The 18054-nt window shown below is 49.5% G+C and overlaps 1 protein-coding gene across 4 annotated transcripts in view; it reads right to left on the bottom strand.

Annotated features, from left to right (window-relative positions):
• The window catches only part of FECH (ferrochelatase), a 39924-nt gene extending 21870 nt beyond the window's left edge, over positions 1–18054 (bottom strand). The window contains exons 1-4 of one of the 4 annotated variants that reach the window (XM_002713647.6): positions 17822–18054; positions 11972–12098; positions 4715–4834; positions 3066–3214 (exon numbers count right to left, since the gene is read on the bottom strand). In XM_002713647.6, coding sequence (XP_002713693.4) covers positions 3066–3214; positions 4715–4834; positions 11972–12098; positions 17822–17888 — 463 coding nt within the window. In that variant the 5' untranslated portion in view covers positions 17889–18054. The remainder of the gene's footprint in view (positions 1–3065; positions 3215–4714; positions 4835–11971; positions 12099–17821) is intronic. The other 3 variants (XM_089305088.1, XM_017344204.4, XM_089305089.1) reach the window with 3 other exon arrangements.

The raw sequence follows: 18054 nt of genomic DNA, 5'->3' as shown, positions 1-18054 counted from the left end.
CTGTCCCCCCAGAGAGTCACCGGTGTCTGCCTCCCCCAGCTTTGTGCCCTGAGAAAGTGTGAGCAGCAGGACAAACAGCCTCCTTCTGGGCAAGCAGGGAGCCTGGGGCACAGCACTTGGTGATCTCCCAGCCTCCAGTGCCAAGCCCGCCCCCACTCCCCGGGAGTTTCGGAGCCTGAGGCGCTCTCACTTATCCCACCCCCATCATCAGCCCTCATACACACCTCCCTGTCCCTCAGTGGGCTGGCGTGAAGCAGCAAGGTCCCACTAGGCTGGAAACTTCTCATAAGTAGACAGTTTGCAACTTCGAATAGCAGCACGAGGCAATGCCCCATGCCGGGTCTTCAGTGGGGTGCTGCTAGTAAACAAATGGGTGGCCTTGAGCCTTATCAATGCCATGCTTCCAGACCCCCAGAGCAGGCCTGAAAAATGAGGTGCACGGGGCTGTTGTCGTGGCTCAGTGGGCGAAGCTGCCACCTGCACGCCAGCATCCCAGATGGGCACAGGTTGGAGCCCCGGCTGCTCCACTTCAGATCCAGCTCCCTTCTGATGTGCATGGAAATGCAGCAAAAGATGGTCCATGTGCTTGGGACTCTGCCACCCATGTGGAAGACCTAGGTGGAGCTCCTGGCTCCTGGTTCTTGCGGTCACTGGAGAGTGAACCAGTAGACGGAAGACCTGTGTGTGTGTGTCCCTCTCTCTCTGTAACTCTGATTTTAAATAAATAAATCTTAAAAATAAAGTGACGAGGCGTTCATCTCCCATGCAAGAGAAAGCCACATTTAATCTGCTTGCCCCAGAGGGTCCCTGGTCTGGGCCCCACCGGAAGGTGATGTGTCAAAGGTATCAGTCCCGATGCCCGTCCTGGGTCAGGACCTGGACGAGTCCCCGAGATCCAGAGAAGCCAGAAGCAGTCCCTGAGAGCAGTGGTGCCTGCCTGGGTGCCAGCCGCCCGGAAGCCCAGCTCTGGGAAGGCGAGAGCGCGCTGACTCACCACTTCTCCCTCGGCTGCCTGGGAGGTCAGTGCCTTCAATTAGCTGCTGGTTGGCTGCATGGATGAAGGGGGATGGATATGGGAATTAACGGATCAAAGAGCAGGTAAGTGAGCGAGCGAGCAAGTGAGCTGAAGGAGCAGAGGAGGAAAGACAATTTCCTGCCACGTTAGGAGTGATTTAGTGATTGCTCAGGCCAGCCACTGAGCTGACCCACAACTTATCCCCTGCACTCTCAAGGGGCAGGCATTCGGCACGGTGCTGAAGTCGCGGCTTGGGGCTCTCACGTCCCATACTGGGCGCCTGGCTCGAATCCCAACTCCTCTGCTTCTGAGCCAGCTTCCTGCTAATGTGCACCCCAGGAGGCAATAGGTGTTGGCTCAAGTAGTTGGGGCCTGCCACCCATGCAAGAGACCCGGATTGAGGTCAGGCTCCTGGCTTTGGCCTGGCCCAGTCCAGGCTGTTGAGAGCATTTGAGAAGTGAACCAGCAGACAGAAGATCTCTCTGTCTCTCTCTGCCTTTCAAATAAACAAAGTAAATAACTAAAATTTTTTTAAATCACTTTCACAGTAATTTCTATGGACATTATTATTCTTGGGCACCTACCAAAGTAGAGAATAATTAATTCTATAATCTACACAAACTTGCCATTTCTTTCTTTGCACAAAACTGGCACAAATTAAAATGATCAGAATTTGACAGTAGGTGGGACACTGGGTCAAAGCTGGGCATTCCGTGGGACTCTGTCCAGCTGACCCGGGAGGTGTCCACTCAGCAGCCTCACCACAGACCACAGACAGGGGGAAACAAGCGAGATGCACTTACACCTGTTACTTTCCCAGGCCTGCCCACACCACGCACAAGCACCACAGTGACAAGGAGACAGAAGAAGAGGCACCTTTCCACCTTCTCTTTCCACTCAAGACAGTGCAGCAGTAGTCAATCCGAGTCATCTTTTACAGGACGGACTTTGACAAGGAGAGAGTCTGCTCCCTATCAAGCAGGAGCCAGAGGAGGGCAGCCATGTCCCCCACGGCCAACACTGCCAGTGATGCGCTGTGGCATGTGTGGCTGGACAGCACACATGCCCTTGGGCCACAGCGGAGGCAGGAGGCAAACCTCACACTCAAAAGCGCAGTTCAGCCATTTTCCAACTGAGAGGATCCAAGGGTCCGTCCCTTTGTGCAACAGGAAACAGTGGGTTCTGAGAGCCACTCAGGCAGGAGTGAGCCGCCCCTTTGCAGCCTGCTCAGTGTGGCTGTCTCCTGGAGGAGCGCCCCAGTGTCACACTCCTGTCCCGATCCTGGTGTCCTTGATTTGCAAGGAATGCATTTTAAGCACCTTAAGAGCACACTTTTCAATCTGAACACCCTCACGCCAGTGGATGCAAACAGCAGGGAGCGCGCACCACGGCATGCCCTGCCATCCCTGGTACCCTGGCGATCCGACACGGCCACTGTGGCTCGGTCGTGCACTTGCTGCTTCATTCTGCACACTTCTGTTGCACGTGGGCGTTCTCAGAGCGCCGTCACCAGATGTGCACAGTCCTCCCTGTGTCACCTGTCACAGCCCACGTGACGCCGCCCTTTACCATGGCGCCGCTGTCAGCAGCTGAGAGCACTTGCTGGACGTTGCTTCGTAGCACGTGGCTCAGTGACAGCTGGCTAATTCCGCTCTCAGTGTTGGCCTCATTAACTACCCAGGTAGAAAGAGCAGGCAGGAGCAGCAGCCTCGATTCATTTCCTAAGGATTTCCCTCCAGTGTGTCTTCTGCTCAGGGTGTGGCACGTCTGCCCTATGATCTAGCTCAATTTACCCCACACCTCACACTTCTTTGGAAACTAACATTCCAAATGCTTGGCTGTCTGATTGGTAACAGAGGAAGGAATGGAAAAGGCTATGCACTGAGCGGATACAAGAACTAAGTTAAGTGACCAGGTGCTACGTAGAAACCCCGAGAAATTTGGAATTTGCTGGTCCATGCGACAGCACCTGGCATCCAACGCTCTTCTAAATTTTGTAACTACTCTGAAAGAACAAACTCAGTGCCACCGGTCAGTGAAGAGGATATACCTGTGTGAGGAGACAGCTCGTCCAGCAGCTTCACCATGCCTTCTCCTTGCTTGGAGGTCCACATCTTAATGGGGGAGCCGCCTCCAATCCTGCGGTACTGCTCTTGAATTTTGGAGGTCCGGCGTTTGGCGATGAATGGCCCCAGTTTGCTAAACCATTGAACAGGTAGGTAATTCAATTTTATTCCACCTTAGCAATCTGAGAAACATTTTCTACTCATTAATAATAATAATAATAATAAAGATCAGAAAAAAATTTTTAAAAGTCCTTAACAAGAGCCTGAGTCACTGGCATTAGCCTACTCTCTGGATGGAGATGAGAGAGCTAAAGCCAGACATTCTCTAAAAACGTCTACCTCTGCACTCCACAAGTTCTAGGAGCACACTGTGAGGGGTGGGAGTGCAGGAAGCCCAGCACCCATGCAGACAGCCCTGCATGCATGCTAGCCACACACCTGACATGTTTCAGCAAGAAGCATACATTCCTCCACATTTAGATAAAGTAGATTGATCCTGTACATACACTTGCATATGGGAGCAAAGACATGCACACATGAATGTTCAGTGCAATTCTATAAACAACCTAATTGGCCATCAGTAAAGCATGAGTTAAACACAAACAAAATCATGAAAAACAATGAACCAGATCCATACAATCTATTGTGAAACAAGATAATGATGTCAAGTTCAAAAAAAGACTAACTGGGATGTTAAGGTCTTTTGGCCTAGTGGTTAAGACGCTGGCTGGAAGACCTGCATCCCATATCTAAGTACCAGGGTTTGAGTCCTGACTCTGCTCCTCAATCCAGCTTCCTGGGAGGCAGCAGGGGATGGTTCAAGTACTCGGGTCCCTCCATCCATATGGGAGACATGGATTGAGTTCCTGGCTCTCAGCTTCAACCTGTTCTAGCTCCAGCTGTTGTGAGTATTTGGGGAGTGAACCCAGTAGTAGGAGATTTCTTTCTCTCAAATTTAAAATTTAAAAAAATGAATAGCAAAGTGCCAAATAATGTACATAATGAGTGCATTCACATTTGTGTAACAAAGGGGCAGGGATATGTGTGTGTGTGTGTGTATGGAGATGCTTGGATATGCATGGACTATTTCTGGATGCAATTGGGCTGACCTCCAGACAACCAGGAGGCTGGAGTTCAAGGTGAAAGACAGTCACTTTTTACTGTAAACACTTTTATACTATTTGCAGTTTTTAATCATATGCGTGTCTTAATTTTTCATTATACAATCCTATTTTGAAAGGAAGAGGGAGGGAAGGAAGAGAGGAAGAGAGAGTCAACAGCACGGACCCCTATCCACAGCACAGATGAGTAATAATCACTGCTTGCCTGAGCGCTAATCCGCCACTGCCCGCCAGGACAAATATATCTCTAGAAATCTTTAAAGGCACTTCAGCTGTGTCAATACAACCATGATTTCCAGGGCCCTGGCGAGGGAAGGGCTCCAGCAGGATCCTAACTTGGTCTCTCCCTGCACTTCTCAGTCTCACGTCCTTCTGACACGCCACAGAACAGAATGCTGCCCTGATCACCACCGCCAGATACGTGCCGAGACTACAGGCTCTACGGAGGTGCGCCTAAGGGAAAACGCTCTGCTCACGTGACTAGAGAGTGCAGGTGTCTACTCGAGTCTCACCTTTGCACAGGAAGTGTCATGAGGTCGCGGTCCAAGAAGAGCCTCAGAAGGAAGTCGTGAACTTCTCCAAGGGTTTCAGGGCCTCCCATGTTTAACATCAATATTCCAGTTTTTGGCTTCCTACAAAAAATAAATAAATAAAATAAAAAATAAATGCAAGTTGATTTGTCACCCTTGTGGCTTTCAAGAGTAGAATCCTGGTTCAGCGGGCAAACTCTCATCTCACCTGTCCTGTGAAAGGCAGAAACCTACAGACCCTTCCGCTGCTGTCACACGGAGACCTGTCTGGGAACACACGAGGTCTCCAATTCTCCCCAGTCCCAGCTCAGACTCCAACCTTTGTCTCTGAGCTCCACCCAGGACACAGGTCTTGGCTTGGCTTGAGAGGTTTTCCTATTAAACCATCAGCCCTGAACAAAGTGCCAGTTCTTTAGGCTCGGAGAGTCAATGGAGAGATATGCAATGGTCCCGAGGCTGAAGCACCTGGGGGTGGCTTATGAGAATCAGGTTAAGACCTCTCCAAACTTCAGGTCTCCTCAACTGTCCAAAAGAGAGCCCACTCCCTACCTCAAAACGCTGACAATTCAGTGGGTAGGGTGCCTAGTCACCTAGCAGAGAAGATTCCCTTGCAGTCTGAAACCTCCAAAGTATTCATCCTAGCCCATCGTTCTTTCTTCTTATTTTTAAAAAATATGCATTTGAGGGGCCAGGGCTGTGGTGTAGTAGGCTGCAGTGCCAGCATCCCAGATAGGTGCCAGTTTGTGTCCTGGCTGCTCTACTTCTGATCCAGCTCTCTGCTTATAGCCTGGGAAGGCAGTGGAAGATGGTCCAAGTGCTTGGGCCCCTGCACCTGCATGGAGGCCCCAGGGGAAGCTCCTGGCTCCTGACTCTGGATTGGTTCAGCTCCAGCTGTTGCAGCCATTTGAGGAGTGAACCAGCAAATGGAAGACTTTTCCTCTGCCTCTAAGATAAAGAAATAAAATCTTTAAAAAATAATATTTGAAAGGCAAAGCGACAGGAAGAAAGGGAGAGACAAAGATCTTTCATGTGTTGGTTCACTCCTAAATGCACACTCCCAGCTGAAGCTAGGAGTCCACGACTCCATCCAGGATCTTGTGTGGGTGGCAGGGACTGAAGTACTTGGGCCATCACTTGTGGCCTTCCCAAGAGCATTAGCAGGGAGCTGGATGGGAAGTGGAGACGGGACTCGATCCCAGGCACTCCACTATGGGATGCAGGCATCTTAAGTGGCAGTTTAACCCAATGTACCACGATGCCACCCTGGCCCATCTTCCATCTGCTCCCTTCTCTTTGGTCATATGTTAAATTACTGCTGATCTAAATTATTTCTTGCTGTTCTGCCACCTTCTCTTGCCTCTCTTACTCCTTCCATGCGTGACAGAGTGGTCTTTTCATTTATTCCTTGGTTTTGTTGTTCACATTTAAAAAAATGAGTTACAGTTACGTAGTATAAAAGTCACCTTTTTAAACGTTTTTCATACATTCCGAAGCTTGTAATCCCATCCCAACTTTCTGCTTCCAGGCCACCTTCATCACTCTCAAAAAGAACCCTTATATCCATTAAGGCTACTGCTCATTCCCGCTCTCCTTACCCTGGTCACCACTAATCTACTGCCTAGAACTACAGATTTGCCCGTTCACGATGTCAGAGACATGGACCTCGCACTTGGGCAGGTTCTTTCACCCAGCATGGAATGTTCCAGATTCACACGTGTTGTAGCAGGAATCACCACTCCTTCTGCTAAATAACAGCCCGTTGTAGGGCCACATCTTCATTCACAGCTGGCGGAGCAGCTGTGAACGATGGGCCTGCACCCCACACCACAGTCCTGAGCACAGAGGGGTCTACTTCCTCAGCCTCCTCCCTCAGACCACCTCCGACCACCACGCAACACCATTCTTGGCGTGCTCTAACACCTATGATGTCACCATGATGTCTGAATCGATAGTTTTTAAACAGGCACCTACAGCACCTGGCCTGAATGTTAGGCAGCACAGTGTGCCAAATCTATACAGGCAGAAACCGTTTTCTTGATCAAACACACTGCAGGGAAGGGAGGTGGAAATCTGAACCCTCAGCTGACATTTTTAGAACAGGAGCCGATTCCTGAGGAAGGGGCAGTGGTGCCTTAACCACAAGGGCAGGATTTTTCTGATTTAGACTCCGTCATAAAGATGAACTACAATCACCTTTCTGTCACTGCCAAACTTGGGGGAGGGGGCCAAAATGTCCCCGCCCCTTGTTGAGACCCATTGTCCTAGAGGAAGAGGGTTAAATCCCCCTTTTTACTAAACCAAGCAGCTACAGAAGCTGTCGTTTGTATATAACTTTTCCACAGAGAAGTCCTATTGCTGAATTAACCGAGGGGTTGAATCTTCTTTTCTTGATACCTGAAAATTCCAGACGCATTATTTTGTGAAACTGTAATATTCTCTTAATCTTTCTACTTAGACCACCAATCTTTTCCTGGGATCCCGCCTTGCGCCCTCAAAATCTGTGACTCACAATAAATTAAGTGCATTTTTCCATGGACTGCTGCCAGTTACCAGATTACTGGTTAAGAAAGCCCAGGCTGAAGGACTTACCTAAGCCACAGAAGGTATCAGTGTGCAAACGGGATTTAGGACCGCGATTCTCATCTGCAACACCTGAGCTCAGAACAAGTGTGGCTTTAAAGGGGCTGTTGCTGTACCCTGCGGACCCATGTTGATCTCATACATGAAAGGGCCGCCCGCGACCTGAGGACGCCCCAGTACGCATGCACTTCATTCAAAACTGTGTTGTGCATGATCAATGGCGCATTAGCCAGCCCCCTCCGCCTCCCCTGTACTCCAGAATGTGAAGTGCAAAGCGTTAGTCAAGGGTCCCTGGCTCCTCTCCTCTCCAGACAGGGCACACCTGAGGCCAGGGGCAGCCTGGTCCAGTTCCCTTTGTTAGGACATAAAACAGAAAAAATATACTTAAAACTTCTTACTTGGAGGGCTGCAGGTGGACAGGAGGAATGACTTCTAGTGTTCTATGGCCAAGGAGCATAAATATAGTTGACAACAATTAATTGAACATTTCACAATAGCCGGTCGAGAGGGATTCTGAATGTTCCTAACACAAAGAAATGCTTTGAGTCTGAGTTCGTCGATATGCCAATTATTCTGATCTGATCATTACACATCGTACGCATGCACTGAAATGTCAGATTTTAGATATGTGCAACTATTAGGTGTCAAGAAAGAAAAAACCTTTTCTTAAAAACTCACTTGAAAAGGTTTCAGTGTTTGTCTTTGCTAATTTTTATATTCTGAGACTCTTAAAACATGAGCATTTTCTTCTGCACTATTAAATGTAAATAATAGAAGCTTAAGCTTATCAATTGATAAATAGACATTGATTCTATTCTACCGCCTATAGTCAGCATCAAGAGAAAGAAGCAAGACCCCAGCTCTTCATGAAACCTACAAGATGTAGTTGGCCGGTGGCTCTACGCTGCCTCCAGCACACAGCCCAGCAAACTGCAGCCTCTGCCTCCTGTGTTTTGTGAATAAAGTTGTGCAGGAACACAGTTCCACTCATTTGTTTATGTATCGTCTATGGCTGCTCTCACGGCAGCAGTGAACAGCAGCCAAAGAGACAGACAGCCTGCAGTCTAAAAAATGTATTCCAGGGGGAGGTGTTATGGCACAGGGGTCAAGCCACTGCTTAGGATACTGGCAACCCATATGGCAGTGTTGGTTCAGATCTCAGTTACTCTACTTCTTTGTGGAGATGCTGCATAAGTGCCTCTGGGGGAGGGGAGGCACACCCCCTGAAATTAGAGACATGGCTGCCTGGAATGGGCACTCCCGCCCCAAGGAATGTGGCAGGGGGAACAGCGGAGGGCTAATGGACATGAATTGGTACCTGGAATATTTTTGAATTTGTAAATTTGCACAAGCATCTAAATGGGCCCATCTCTGAGGATTTACAACACAACTCTAATCCCTATCTTAGACCACCAGACCAAATTCCTTTTCCCAAATCCTTAAGTTGATGTGTAACCTTGCCTACATGCCTGCTGGCTTGTAGACTTGCTGGTACCCTCTAAGTAAAAGTGGGAGTGTAAAGCTATCTAGAGGCACGCTCTTAGAATGGACACTCTCCTCATTTGAAAAACCCACTTTTTAAAGATTTATTTATTAAAAAAAGAGATTTATTAATGTATTTGAAAGAGTTACACAGAGAGAGAGAAAGAGAGGCAGAGAGGCAGAGAGAGAGAGAGAGAGAGAGAGGTCTTCCATCCACTGGTTCACTCCCCAGTTGGCTGCAAGGGCTGGAGCTTCTTCTGGGTCTCCCACATAGGTGCAGGAGCCCAAGGACTTGGGCCATCTTCTTCTGCTTTCCCAGGCCATAGCAGAAAGCTAGATCAGAAGTGGAGCAGCTGGGACTCGAACTGGCGCTCATATGAGATGCCGGCACTGCAGGCAGCAGCTTTACCCAATAGGCCACAGCGCCAGCCCCTGGTTACTCTACTTTTGATCCAGCTTCCTGGCAATGCATCAGGGAAGGCAGCAGATAATGGCCTAAGTGCTTGAGTCCCTGCCACCCAGGGAGCTCCTGGATCCTGGCTTCAGCCCAGTCCAGCCCAGCCCTGGCTACTGCAGGCACTTGGGAAATGAATCAGCAGGTGGAAGCATGCTTTCTGTGTCTCTCCTTTTCTTGTCACTCTACCTTTTAAATAAATATGTAAGTGTAAAACAATTTGGGAGCCAACATTGTGATGCAGCAGGTAAAGCAGCTGCCTGCGACACTGTCATCCCATAAGGGTGTCAGTTTGAGTCCTGGTTGATCCTCTTCTGATCCAGCTCCCTGCTAATGTACCTCAGAAAGCAGTAGAAGACGGCCCAAGTGCTTGGGCCCCTTCACCCATGTGGGAGACCAGGAAGAAGCTCCTGACTTTGGGGGGTGAAACAGGAGATGGAATGTCTCTCTCTGTAACTCTGCCTTTCAAATAAATAAACCCTTAAATAAATAATTTACTCCCTAGCCCTTTGCAGAATAAGTCTCTCAATCCGTGGCATAGTCTGGTGTGTCACCTGGCATCTGTCTGGTCCAGCATAGGCACCAAGTGGCACAATGCCTTGGGGATGTCTGGCATCAGAATGACCCAGAGACAACCACCACTTCCCTACTTTCAATACCAAAAAAGTGCAAATAACCTACGTGTTCCATAATGTCAGGCTGGATGAATCAATTACAATTTAATAAACAACTCTTAAGCTATTAAAGTGCATAAGAATATATTTAGATGATGACCTAGCAAACAAAGATAATTGAAAAATAAAACAGAGCATTATCACATTAATATGTTAAACATATACTGAGTGAATATTAATGGACACAGAGACAAAATACTAAGATGATCAGGGATTTTTTAAACATTTTTGGTCCCATCTGTATATTCTCAAATGAACTATTTTTTGTATTAATATGATATAAAGTTACTTAATAAAATTAGGGAATTAGATTTTATTTAATTTTAATAATCTAATATTTTTTAAAATGTTTTAAAGATTTATTTATTTATTTGAAAGTCAGAGTTACACAGAGAGAGAAGGAGAGGCAGAGAGAGAAAAAGAGAGAGGTCTTCCATCCGCTGGCTCACTCCCCAGTTGGCCTCAATGGTCAGAGCTACACTGATCCGAAGCCACGAGCCAGGAGCTTCTTCCAGGTCTCCCACGTGGGTGCAGGGGTCCAAGGACTTGGGCCATTTTCTACTGCATTCCCAGGCCATCACAAAGAGCTGGATCGGAAGTGGAGCAGCCAAGACTTGACCCAGCGCCCATATGGGATGCCGGCACTGCAGGTGGATTTACCTGCTATACCACAGTGCCAACTCCTTAATAATTTAATGTTAAGACTACTTTTGACTCTAAGATAATACAGTACTGAAAGAATTATTCTTCCAGGGTTCCACATTGAGTCAGTTCTTCAGTTTACACCAAATCTTCATGCCAATCCCTCAGTACCTACGGTTGAAGTGGGAAGAGGGGCAGGGTACCAAGTCCATCTTTTAGGGGCACAGGAAGTTGAGAAGAGATGATCAGGGCCCCAGCCCTAATTGCATGTCCCCAGCATACTTAAGCCTAATTAGCACTCATTCAGTGAATCTAAGATCACACAAGGAAAATAATTAGCACAAAATTAAAATATCGCCTTCTCATGGCTGTTGAACTTTGCTGACAACTTCTGGTCTAGCAGAAAGGTGGAGGAGTTCAGCAGGTCCCAGCTACTTTCTTTCACTCTGCCTAGTGATAAGTATGCGATATCATGTACTCATCTAAGTTACTTCCCTCTGGGTCAGCGTGTGGCACACTGGGTTAGCCGCTGCTTGCAATGTCGGCATCCCATTGGAGCACTGGCTCAAGTCCCAGTTGCCCTGCTTCCAATCCAGCTCCCTGCTAATGCATCTGGGAAAGCAGTGGAAGATGGTCCAAGTAGGTGGGCCCTTGCCACCCACATGGGAGACCTGGATGAAGTTCCTGGCTCCTGGCTTCAGCTTGGCCAAGACCTGGCTGTTGTGGCCACGTGGGAAGTGATCCAGCAGATGGAAGATCTCTCTCTCTTTCAAATTAGTAAGTAAATCTTTTAAAAAAAATACATAACTCCCCTTGATAAAGCTTTCCAGGGCCACTGTAGAAAGCAAGAGTGAGAACAGTTAGCTTCTTACTGAGGAAGACACTCAGCAGGGCCCTGCCTACCCACCCCCAACCAGCAAATGGCAAAGGTGAGGTATGAAACACATTATTCATTTCTGTAACAAATTAGAAATCATATATATGATCTATAATTAGGTTCCCCGTGTTTCCAGATGAAAAACAATGACACGGTTTCCTATAGAGATTGTGGGTGGACCAGTTATTCTTTATCCTGTACAGGACATTGACTTCGTAGGTATAATTACATTAGGTTCATAAACACATTTCTAGCCAATGTATAATTTGTGTTATGTGACATATTCCAGAACCAAATTCTTAGATGATTTACAGACTGTCTGCACTCGACTACATGCCCTTTATCAAAAGCCCTGTTTGGGGGAAGGTGAAAATCTGTAGTGTAACAGCTACAGAAAGGAAGCCAAGAACACACCACACGGTTCCTGATGCATCGGCTTTCTCAGCACCTCTCCTACAGGGCAGCTGTATCCACCGGGGTTTGCATCGATAAAGAGAAATCCCATTTTGTGCCTGACACTAGACTCATACCTCTTCTCCGGTTGAACTTGAGGTTTTGTACTTTGGGCACGCTGGGTTGTCGCGGCGGCGGCGGCGGCGGCGGCTGTACCCGACTGGCACCTCCATGGCTGATGGGCCCTCGAGCTGCCATGCACCGCTGTGACAAAATTAAAGTGCTAGCATGAAATCTAGCTGAACAGTAATTTCTTTTGGAGAGGTCCTCGGGGCATAATTCCTGGCTTTAAACTTTAAAGAGATGCGACGGCAGAGGTGATTTGCTAGCATTGCTCTGCAGGCGGGTAAAGGCACTTAAGGCCTCTCCAAGGGGCTGGGGTGCAGGGTCGCTCCCCTCGCACGGAGCAGGAGCAGCTGCACGGAGGCTTTCCCGAAACCGCACACACCTCCTCTCTCCACCTGGGCCAGACTTTGTTCCGATCCCTCATGAGAACCACAGCACATTCTAAACACTGCTAACGGGCAGAGGCAGCTTGGATGACAGGTGAGGGGCTTGCAGAACAGGTAGTGAGCCACTGACTCAGGGAATTAAAACTGGGCCAGTTTTCAGTAAGTTATGGATCTCACTCCTGCCGCCAAGTCTTCTCAGGAAAGCACCTGTGCTGAGAACCCCGGTGTTGCCCTTGGACCCTGACAAGGACGGCCTCTGCTCCACAGGGCCCACTCTGGCCCTCCTCCCATTGCACCCAGCTGTGGGGCATGTGGGCTTTCAAGGCCATGGGGACACGCCTCCCCCATAGTCCACGCCCAACGTCCCACACCAAGCTCCCAGGAGCCGGGACTCCAGAATGCTCTGCCCTGTCCCCACAGCCCCACGCCCACTAGTTGCTAGTAAGGGTCTGCATAGGCCTCTATTCCGTCCTCCTGAGGGCAGATCATGCCATCTGTGTAGGCGATGGTTAGCCTGAAGGGTGGGCAAGGGGTGGCTGTTGTGGGGCCAAGAATGGAACTGGAATGTGCAGACTGGAGCACCCGTGTGTGCACACAAGACACATCACCCAGGAAAAAGCTGGCGCGAGGCTGAGGAGCAGGGAAGCAGGGTCACAGGCAGTTCTCCCGAGGCCTCCACATTTCTGCAGGAACCCTGGAGAGTTCGAGAACTTGCCCTTCCAGGCTGTCCTGAAGGCTTATTTGTCAGTGTGGGAGCACAGAGCCTATGCTACAACGTGTTAGCCTGCCACCTGACATGTCATTTATGTGGCTCTCTGGACACACTGACCTGGGACCCACAGGAGTCAGTGGTAGGCCTGGGTGGAGGAGACCATGTGCCACACATGGTTGTAGCATGAAGAGTAGTGGGTTTTACAAGCACAATGAAATTCCACTGGAGCCCTAGCGTAAGTACGTGGGACAGTGGTCACCACTGCACCCCACGCTCTACACAGGACCTCCAACTCCATTCTCAAGCCAGCAGGTGAGAAACCAGCTTGAAACCACTTTCCTCTCCCCTCCTCCTCCAAGCAGAGATGTCCCGGTGAGGAATTCTGACTGCAGAGCAAGCAGACCTGTCTCTGACTCCTGCCGTGTCACTTACTAGCAACGTGACCTGGCGCCAGGGTGAAAGCTGGGCCTCACCTTCCTTTTTAAAATGATACTGGGAATGATGTTGTGGCACAGCAGGTTAAGCTGCCGCCTATAGCACTAGCATTCAAGTCCTCGCTGCTCCACTTCTGATCCAGCTCCCTGCTATTGTGCCTGGGAAGGCAGCAGAGGGTGGCACGAGTGATTGGGCCCCTGCACTCACTTGGGAGACTGGGAAGAAGCCCCTGGCTCCTGGCTTTGACCCGGCGCAGCCCAGAGTGTTGCAGGCCATTACAAGAGCGAGTAGATGGAAGACCGCTCTCTCTCTCTCTCCTCTCCCCTGTAATTCTGCCTTTGAAATAAATAAAAAATAAATCTTTTAAAAAAATGATGGGGGCTGGTGCAGTGCCATAGCGGGTAAAGCTGCTGCCTGCAATGCCAGGATCTCATAGGAGTGCCAGTTCCAGACTCAGCTGCTCCTCTTCCAATCCAGCTCTCTGCTGTGGTCTGGGAAAGCAGCAGAAGATGAACCAAGTCTTTGGGCCCCTGCACCTGCGTGGGAGACCCAGAAAAACTCCTGGCTCCTAGCTCCAGATCAGCCCAACTCTGGCCATTTGGAGAATGAACCAGCAGATGGAAGATCTCTCTCTCTGCCTCTCTGTTAACTCTGGCCATTTGGAGAATGAACCAGCAGATGGAAGATCTCTCTCTGCCTCTCTGTTAACTCTGCCTTTCAAATAAATGAATAAATCTTAAAAAAAAAAAAAAAAAAAAAAAAAAGGATGTATCTTGCTGCTGGGATTCCTGTGAGGGTGAAAGCAGATGAGACAAGTGACGTACCCTGTAGTGTCTACCTCGTGATGCGTGCTGGCACTATTTCCACTCGTAAATTTCTAGAGTATAGGAATTACACCTGCTCTGAGGTTTTTTTTTTTTTTTAATCACCCAGCATACCTATGAGATATAGTTATCTCCAGGCCACCTAATTTCCAACTTTCCAGATTGCACAGCTTCCCAGTGGAACCAATTTATGGGAGCCTGTGTTGAACAATCCTCACTAACTCAAAGTGCAAGTGGAGAGATTGACATAAAGAAGTTCGATTCCACTCAAATGCGGTCTCATAGCAACACCCTTGTCCTTTAGACAAGTCTAATTCTGAACTTCATGATGAGATTTCACCAGGTTGTTAGTCATGCTGCCATGTCCCCAGTTCCTTAGATGGATGAAGCTACACTGGGTTCCATGAGGTATGGAGAAGAAAACTTAGACATTCTGGAATTTGATGGCTGGTAAAGAGATTTCCTCCTGTGAATCTAAAAAACGAAAAAAAGGAGGGAGAGGAATTTGGGGTGGGACTAGATTCTCCCATGAGTGTGTCAGGATTTCCTGTTACAAGCGTGGAGCTGGTGGGTCTCGCTTTAACTATTGCTATGACCTCTACTTATAACATTCTCTTCTCCACGACTGACTGAATTTCAGAGGAGGGGGAAGCCACTAGTGAGGGTCTTTTCCATTCAGGATTCAGTGTTAACACATTCAACCCACAAGGTCACCTCTACATACCTCCTCGAGTGAGCTGAAGGTTCTAGAACAACAAAGACCGTCTCCCACCAAATGATCAGTGTCTGTCTAGCTACAGGAGTTTAAATAAGGAGTCATTCAAAGGACCAGCTGAGGCCGGCGCCACGGCTCACTAGGCTAATCCTCCGCCTAGCGGCGCCGGTACACCGGGTTCTAGTCCCGGTTGGGGCGCCGGATTCTGTCCCGGTTGCCCCTCTTCCAGGCCAGCTCTCTGCTGTGGCCAGGGAGTGCAGTGGAGGATGGCCCAGGTGCTTGGGCCCTGCACCCCATGGGAGACCAGGAAAAGCTCCTGGCTCCTGCCATCGGATCAGCGCGGTGCACCGGCCGCAGCACACCAGCCGCCGCGGCCATTGGAGGGTGAACCAACGGCAAAGGAAGACCTTTCTCTCTGTCTCTCTCTCTCACTGTCCACTCTGCCTGTCAAAAAAAAAAAAAAAAAAAAAAAAAAAGACCAGCTGAGACCCTGAAGAGACCCAGCACCCGTTGGAGGAGGCCCTGCAGGTGTAGGCAACACTGTGTAGACAGCATGTGTTCTGGAGCCAGAGATCCGGGCAGAAATCCCACATGGGACCAACAAGGAACACACTGTGCTTGGGCGGCTCACTTTTCTCATCTGTAAAGGGGTGATAAGGCCAGCCTTGCAGGGCTGCTATGAGTACTGGGGGTGGGGGTGGGGGGGCCCTTTGTCCCTCGTCAAGAACAGTGCCTGGCACACTACATGTGGTTAGGCAAAGAGGTTAAGAACTCCCAAGAGTACAAACTGGCCAGCTTATGAATTAAGCCAGGTGTTTCTGCCCACTCTCCTTATATAGTTATCAATAAAAGTCATCAAACTGAGAGAGACAGGAAGGAAAGCTGATGATGATATAAAAAAACAGAATTTCCTAACTCCTGGACAAACCTGATAGGTGAGTCACTAAAAATACACTCATAACTTAAGAAGTCTAGGGGCTAAAATAAATAAAACTGAGCATTTAAAAAAAAAAAAACTTCAGGGGCCAGCACTGTGGCACAGCGAGTTTAAAGCCCTGGCCTAAAGTGCCGGCATCCCATATGGGTGCCGGTTCTAGTCCCGGCTGCTCCTCTTCCCATCCAGTTCCCTGCTATGGCCTGGGAAAGCAGTAGAAGATGGCCCAAGTCCTTGGGCCCCTGCACCCGCGTGGGAGACCCGGAAGAAGCTCCTGGCTCCCGGTTTCGGATCAGCCCAGCTCCGACCATTGCGGCCAATTGGGGAGTGAACCAGTGGATGGAAGACCTCTCTCTGTCTCTGCCTCTCCTCTCTCTGTGTAACTCTGACTTCCAAGTAAATAAATAAAATCTAAAAAAAAAAAAAAAGGATATAATTCATATATACAGGGGAACTTCAAATGTTAGTGGGAAGTAGAATTAAAAGATAAGCTTATTTTGGTGGAAAATGCTTTAACCCATGCAATTTTTTCTAGTATGCATTTTCTATCAATCACAGTATAAGGAGACCTAATTTATATAATACAAATATGGGGTGTGTGGCCCACTCAAGAAGTTCCTCCCTAATTTTGTAATATGTTAAACAGAGTATAAAACTTCACTTTCCCATTTAACTTTGAGAATTCATTTTTAGAATATTACTTATTTTTTAACCTAATGTCAATTCTTTCATATCAACCAAAATAAGTATTATAAATACACCTAAAAATCAGGGTCTGTATCGCAAGTGGCCTTCAAATCTACTGCTATGGTTTCTGAACACTTCCATTTAGTTCCTTAGGAGCAGACAACGGATTGTTTACAGTTCTCGTGCTGGTCCAGGAGCTGGGGTCGGTCAGGGTTGGAGAGCTCGGTGAAGGCCAACAGTAACTCAGTACTTCCTTCTGCATTGGCCTTCCTGTGCTCCCCAGGGTCTTAGTGAGCTGACCCCCACTGTTCACTGGTCCTTACGATTGTTCTAACACAGGCTATGTAACAAGATACCGAGGTTCAGGGTGGAAGCTCTCACTCCCTCTAAGTAGGTGCCAGGCTGATGCACTACGGGAACTTAGAGAAACAAGTCAGGCCGAATGCATTAAATAAGCACCTTCCCCGTTCACAGCTGTGGACACGGTGAGTACCCACTGGGCGCCAGGCATGGTGCTAGGGTGTTCACTCACCTAGCCCCTGCTCATCTCCATGGCACAAGGCGAGGCCTGACTGCTCTCCATGGACATGCCCCAAAGCTCAAGCGAGGCTGGGCTCCCGACTCAAGGTGCACACAGCTAGGAACACCGCCCTAACCAGGTGTGTGTGACCCAGCGTTGGTCCCATCAGCTCACCCCGCGGGCCCAACCCACATCCACAGTCTATATCAGAAACGTTGAGGCTGTTCAAGGAGCGCAGGTGATCCCCAATATTTCTAGCAGACACTGGCCCTGGCTGTCCCCACCGGCTAGGGCAGACAGGTGCCCCATCGCCTCCATGGTCAGGGAGGGGGCCGCAGGGCGGACGCCCGCGGTGATGGAGGTGACGACCGCGCCCCAGTCCTCTCGAGGGCAGTCCCTTGAAGGTTCTTTCCCTCTGGAACCCCCACCCCCACCCCCAACCTGTTACTACACCCCTGCTAGGGCTACGGCCAATCTGCTGACCGACGGACTCCCTCCCTGCGGCTTCCCGGGGAAGCCAGTGCTCCCCTCGTCCCTCCTCCAATGGGAGGGCCCGTCCCTGGAGTGAGCGGCCCACTGCCCACCCCCACCCCCAAGCCCCTGGCCAGGGGTCCCGGCCTCGGTGGTGGCCGCCACAGACCCACTTACACGGACAGCGGAACAGGGCGCCCGCAGCTCGCAGGGCCGCAGCCATGTTTGTGCCGGCTGAAAGCATTTCCGGGGCAGCCCGAGCCCGGGACCGGGGTTCCTCGCAGCAGTGCGCTCAGGTACCGGCCCAACAGAAGCCGAACCCAGGGGGGGTTCCCCCGCGAGCCCCAGGCCCTTATCCCGCGCGGCCGCCCCTTGCTCCCTCGCTCATTGGCTACCTACCTGGTCGGGGC

This window comes from Oryctolagus cuniculus, chromosome 10 (assembly GCF_051225735.1).
Source record: "Oryctolagus cuniculus isolate XC-2025 breed Fujian yellow rabbit chromosome 10, ASM5122573v1, whole genome shotgun sequence".
Lineage (NCBI taxonomy): Eukaryota > Metazoa > Chordata > Mammalia > Lagomorpha > Leporidae > Oryctolagus > Oryctolagus cuniculus.
This window is presented reverse-complemented; position numbering and strand designations above follow the sequence as displayed.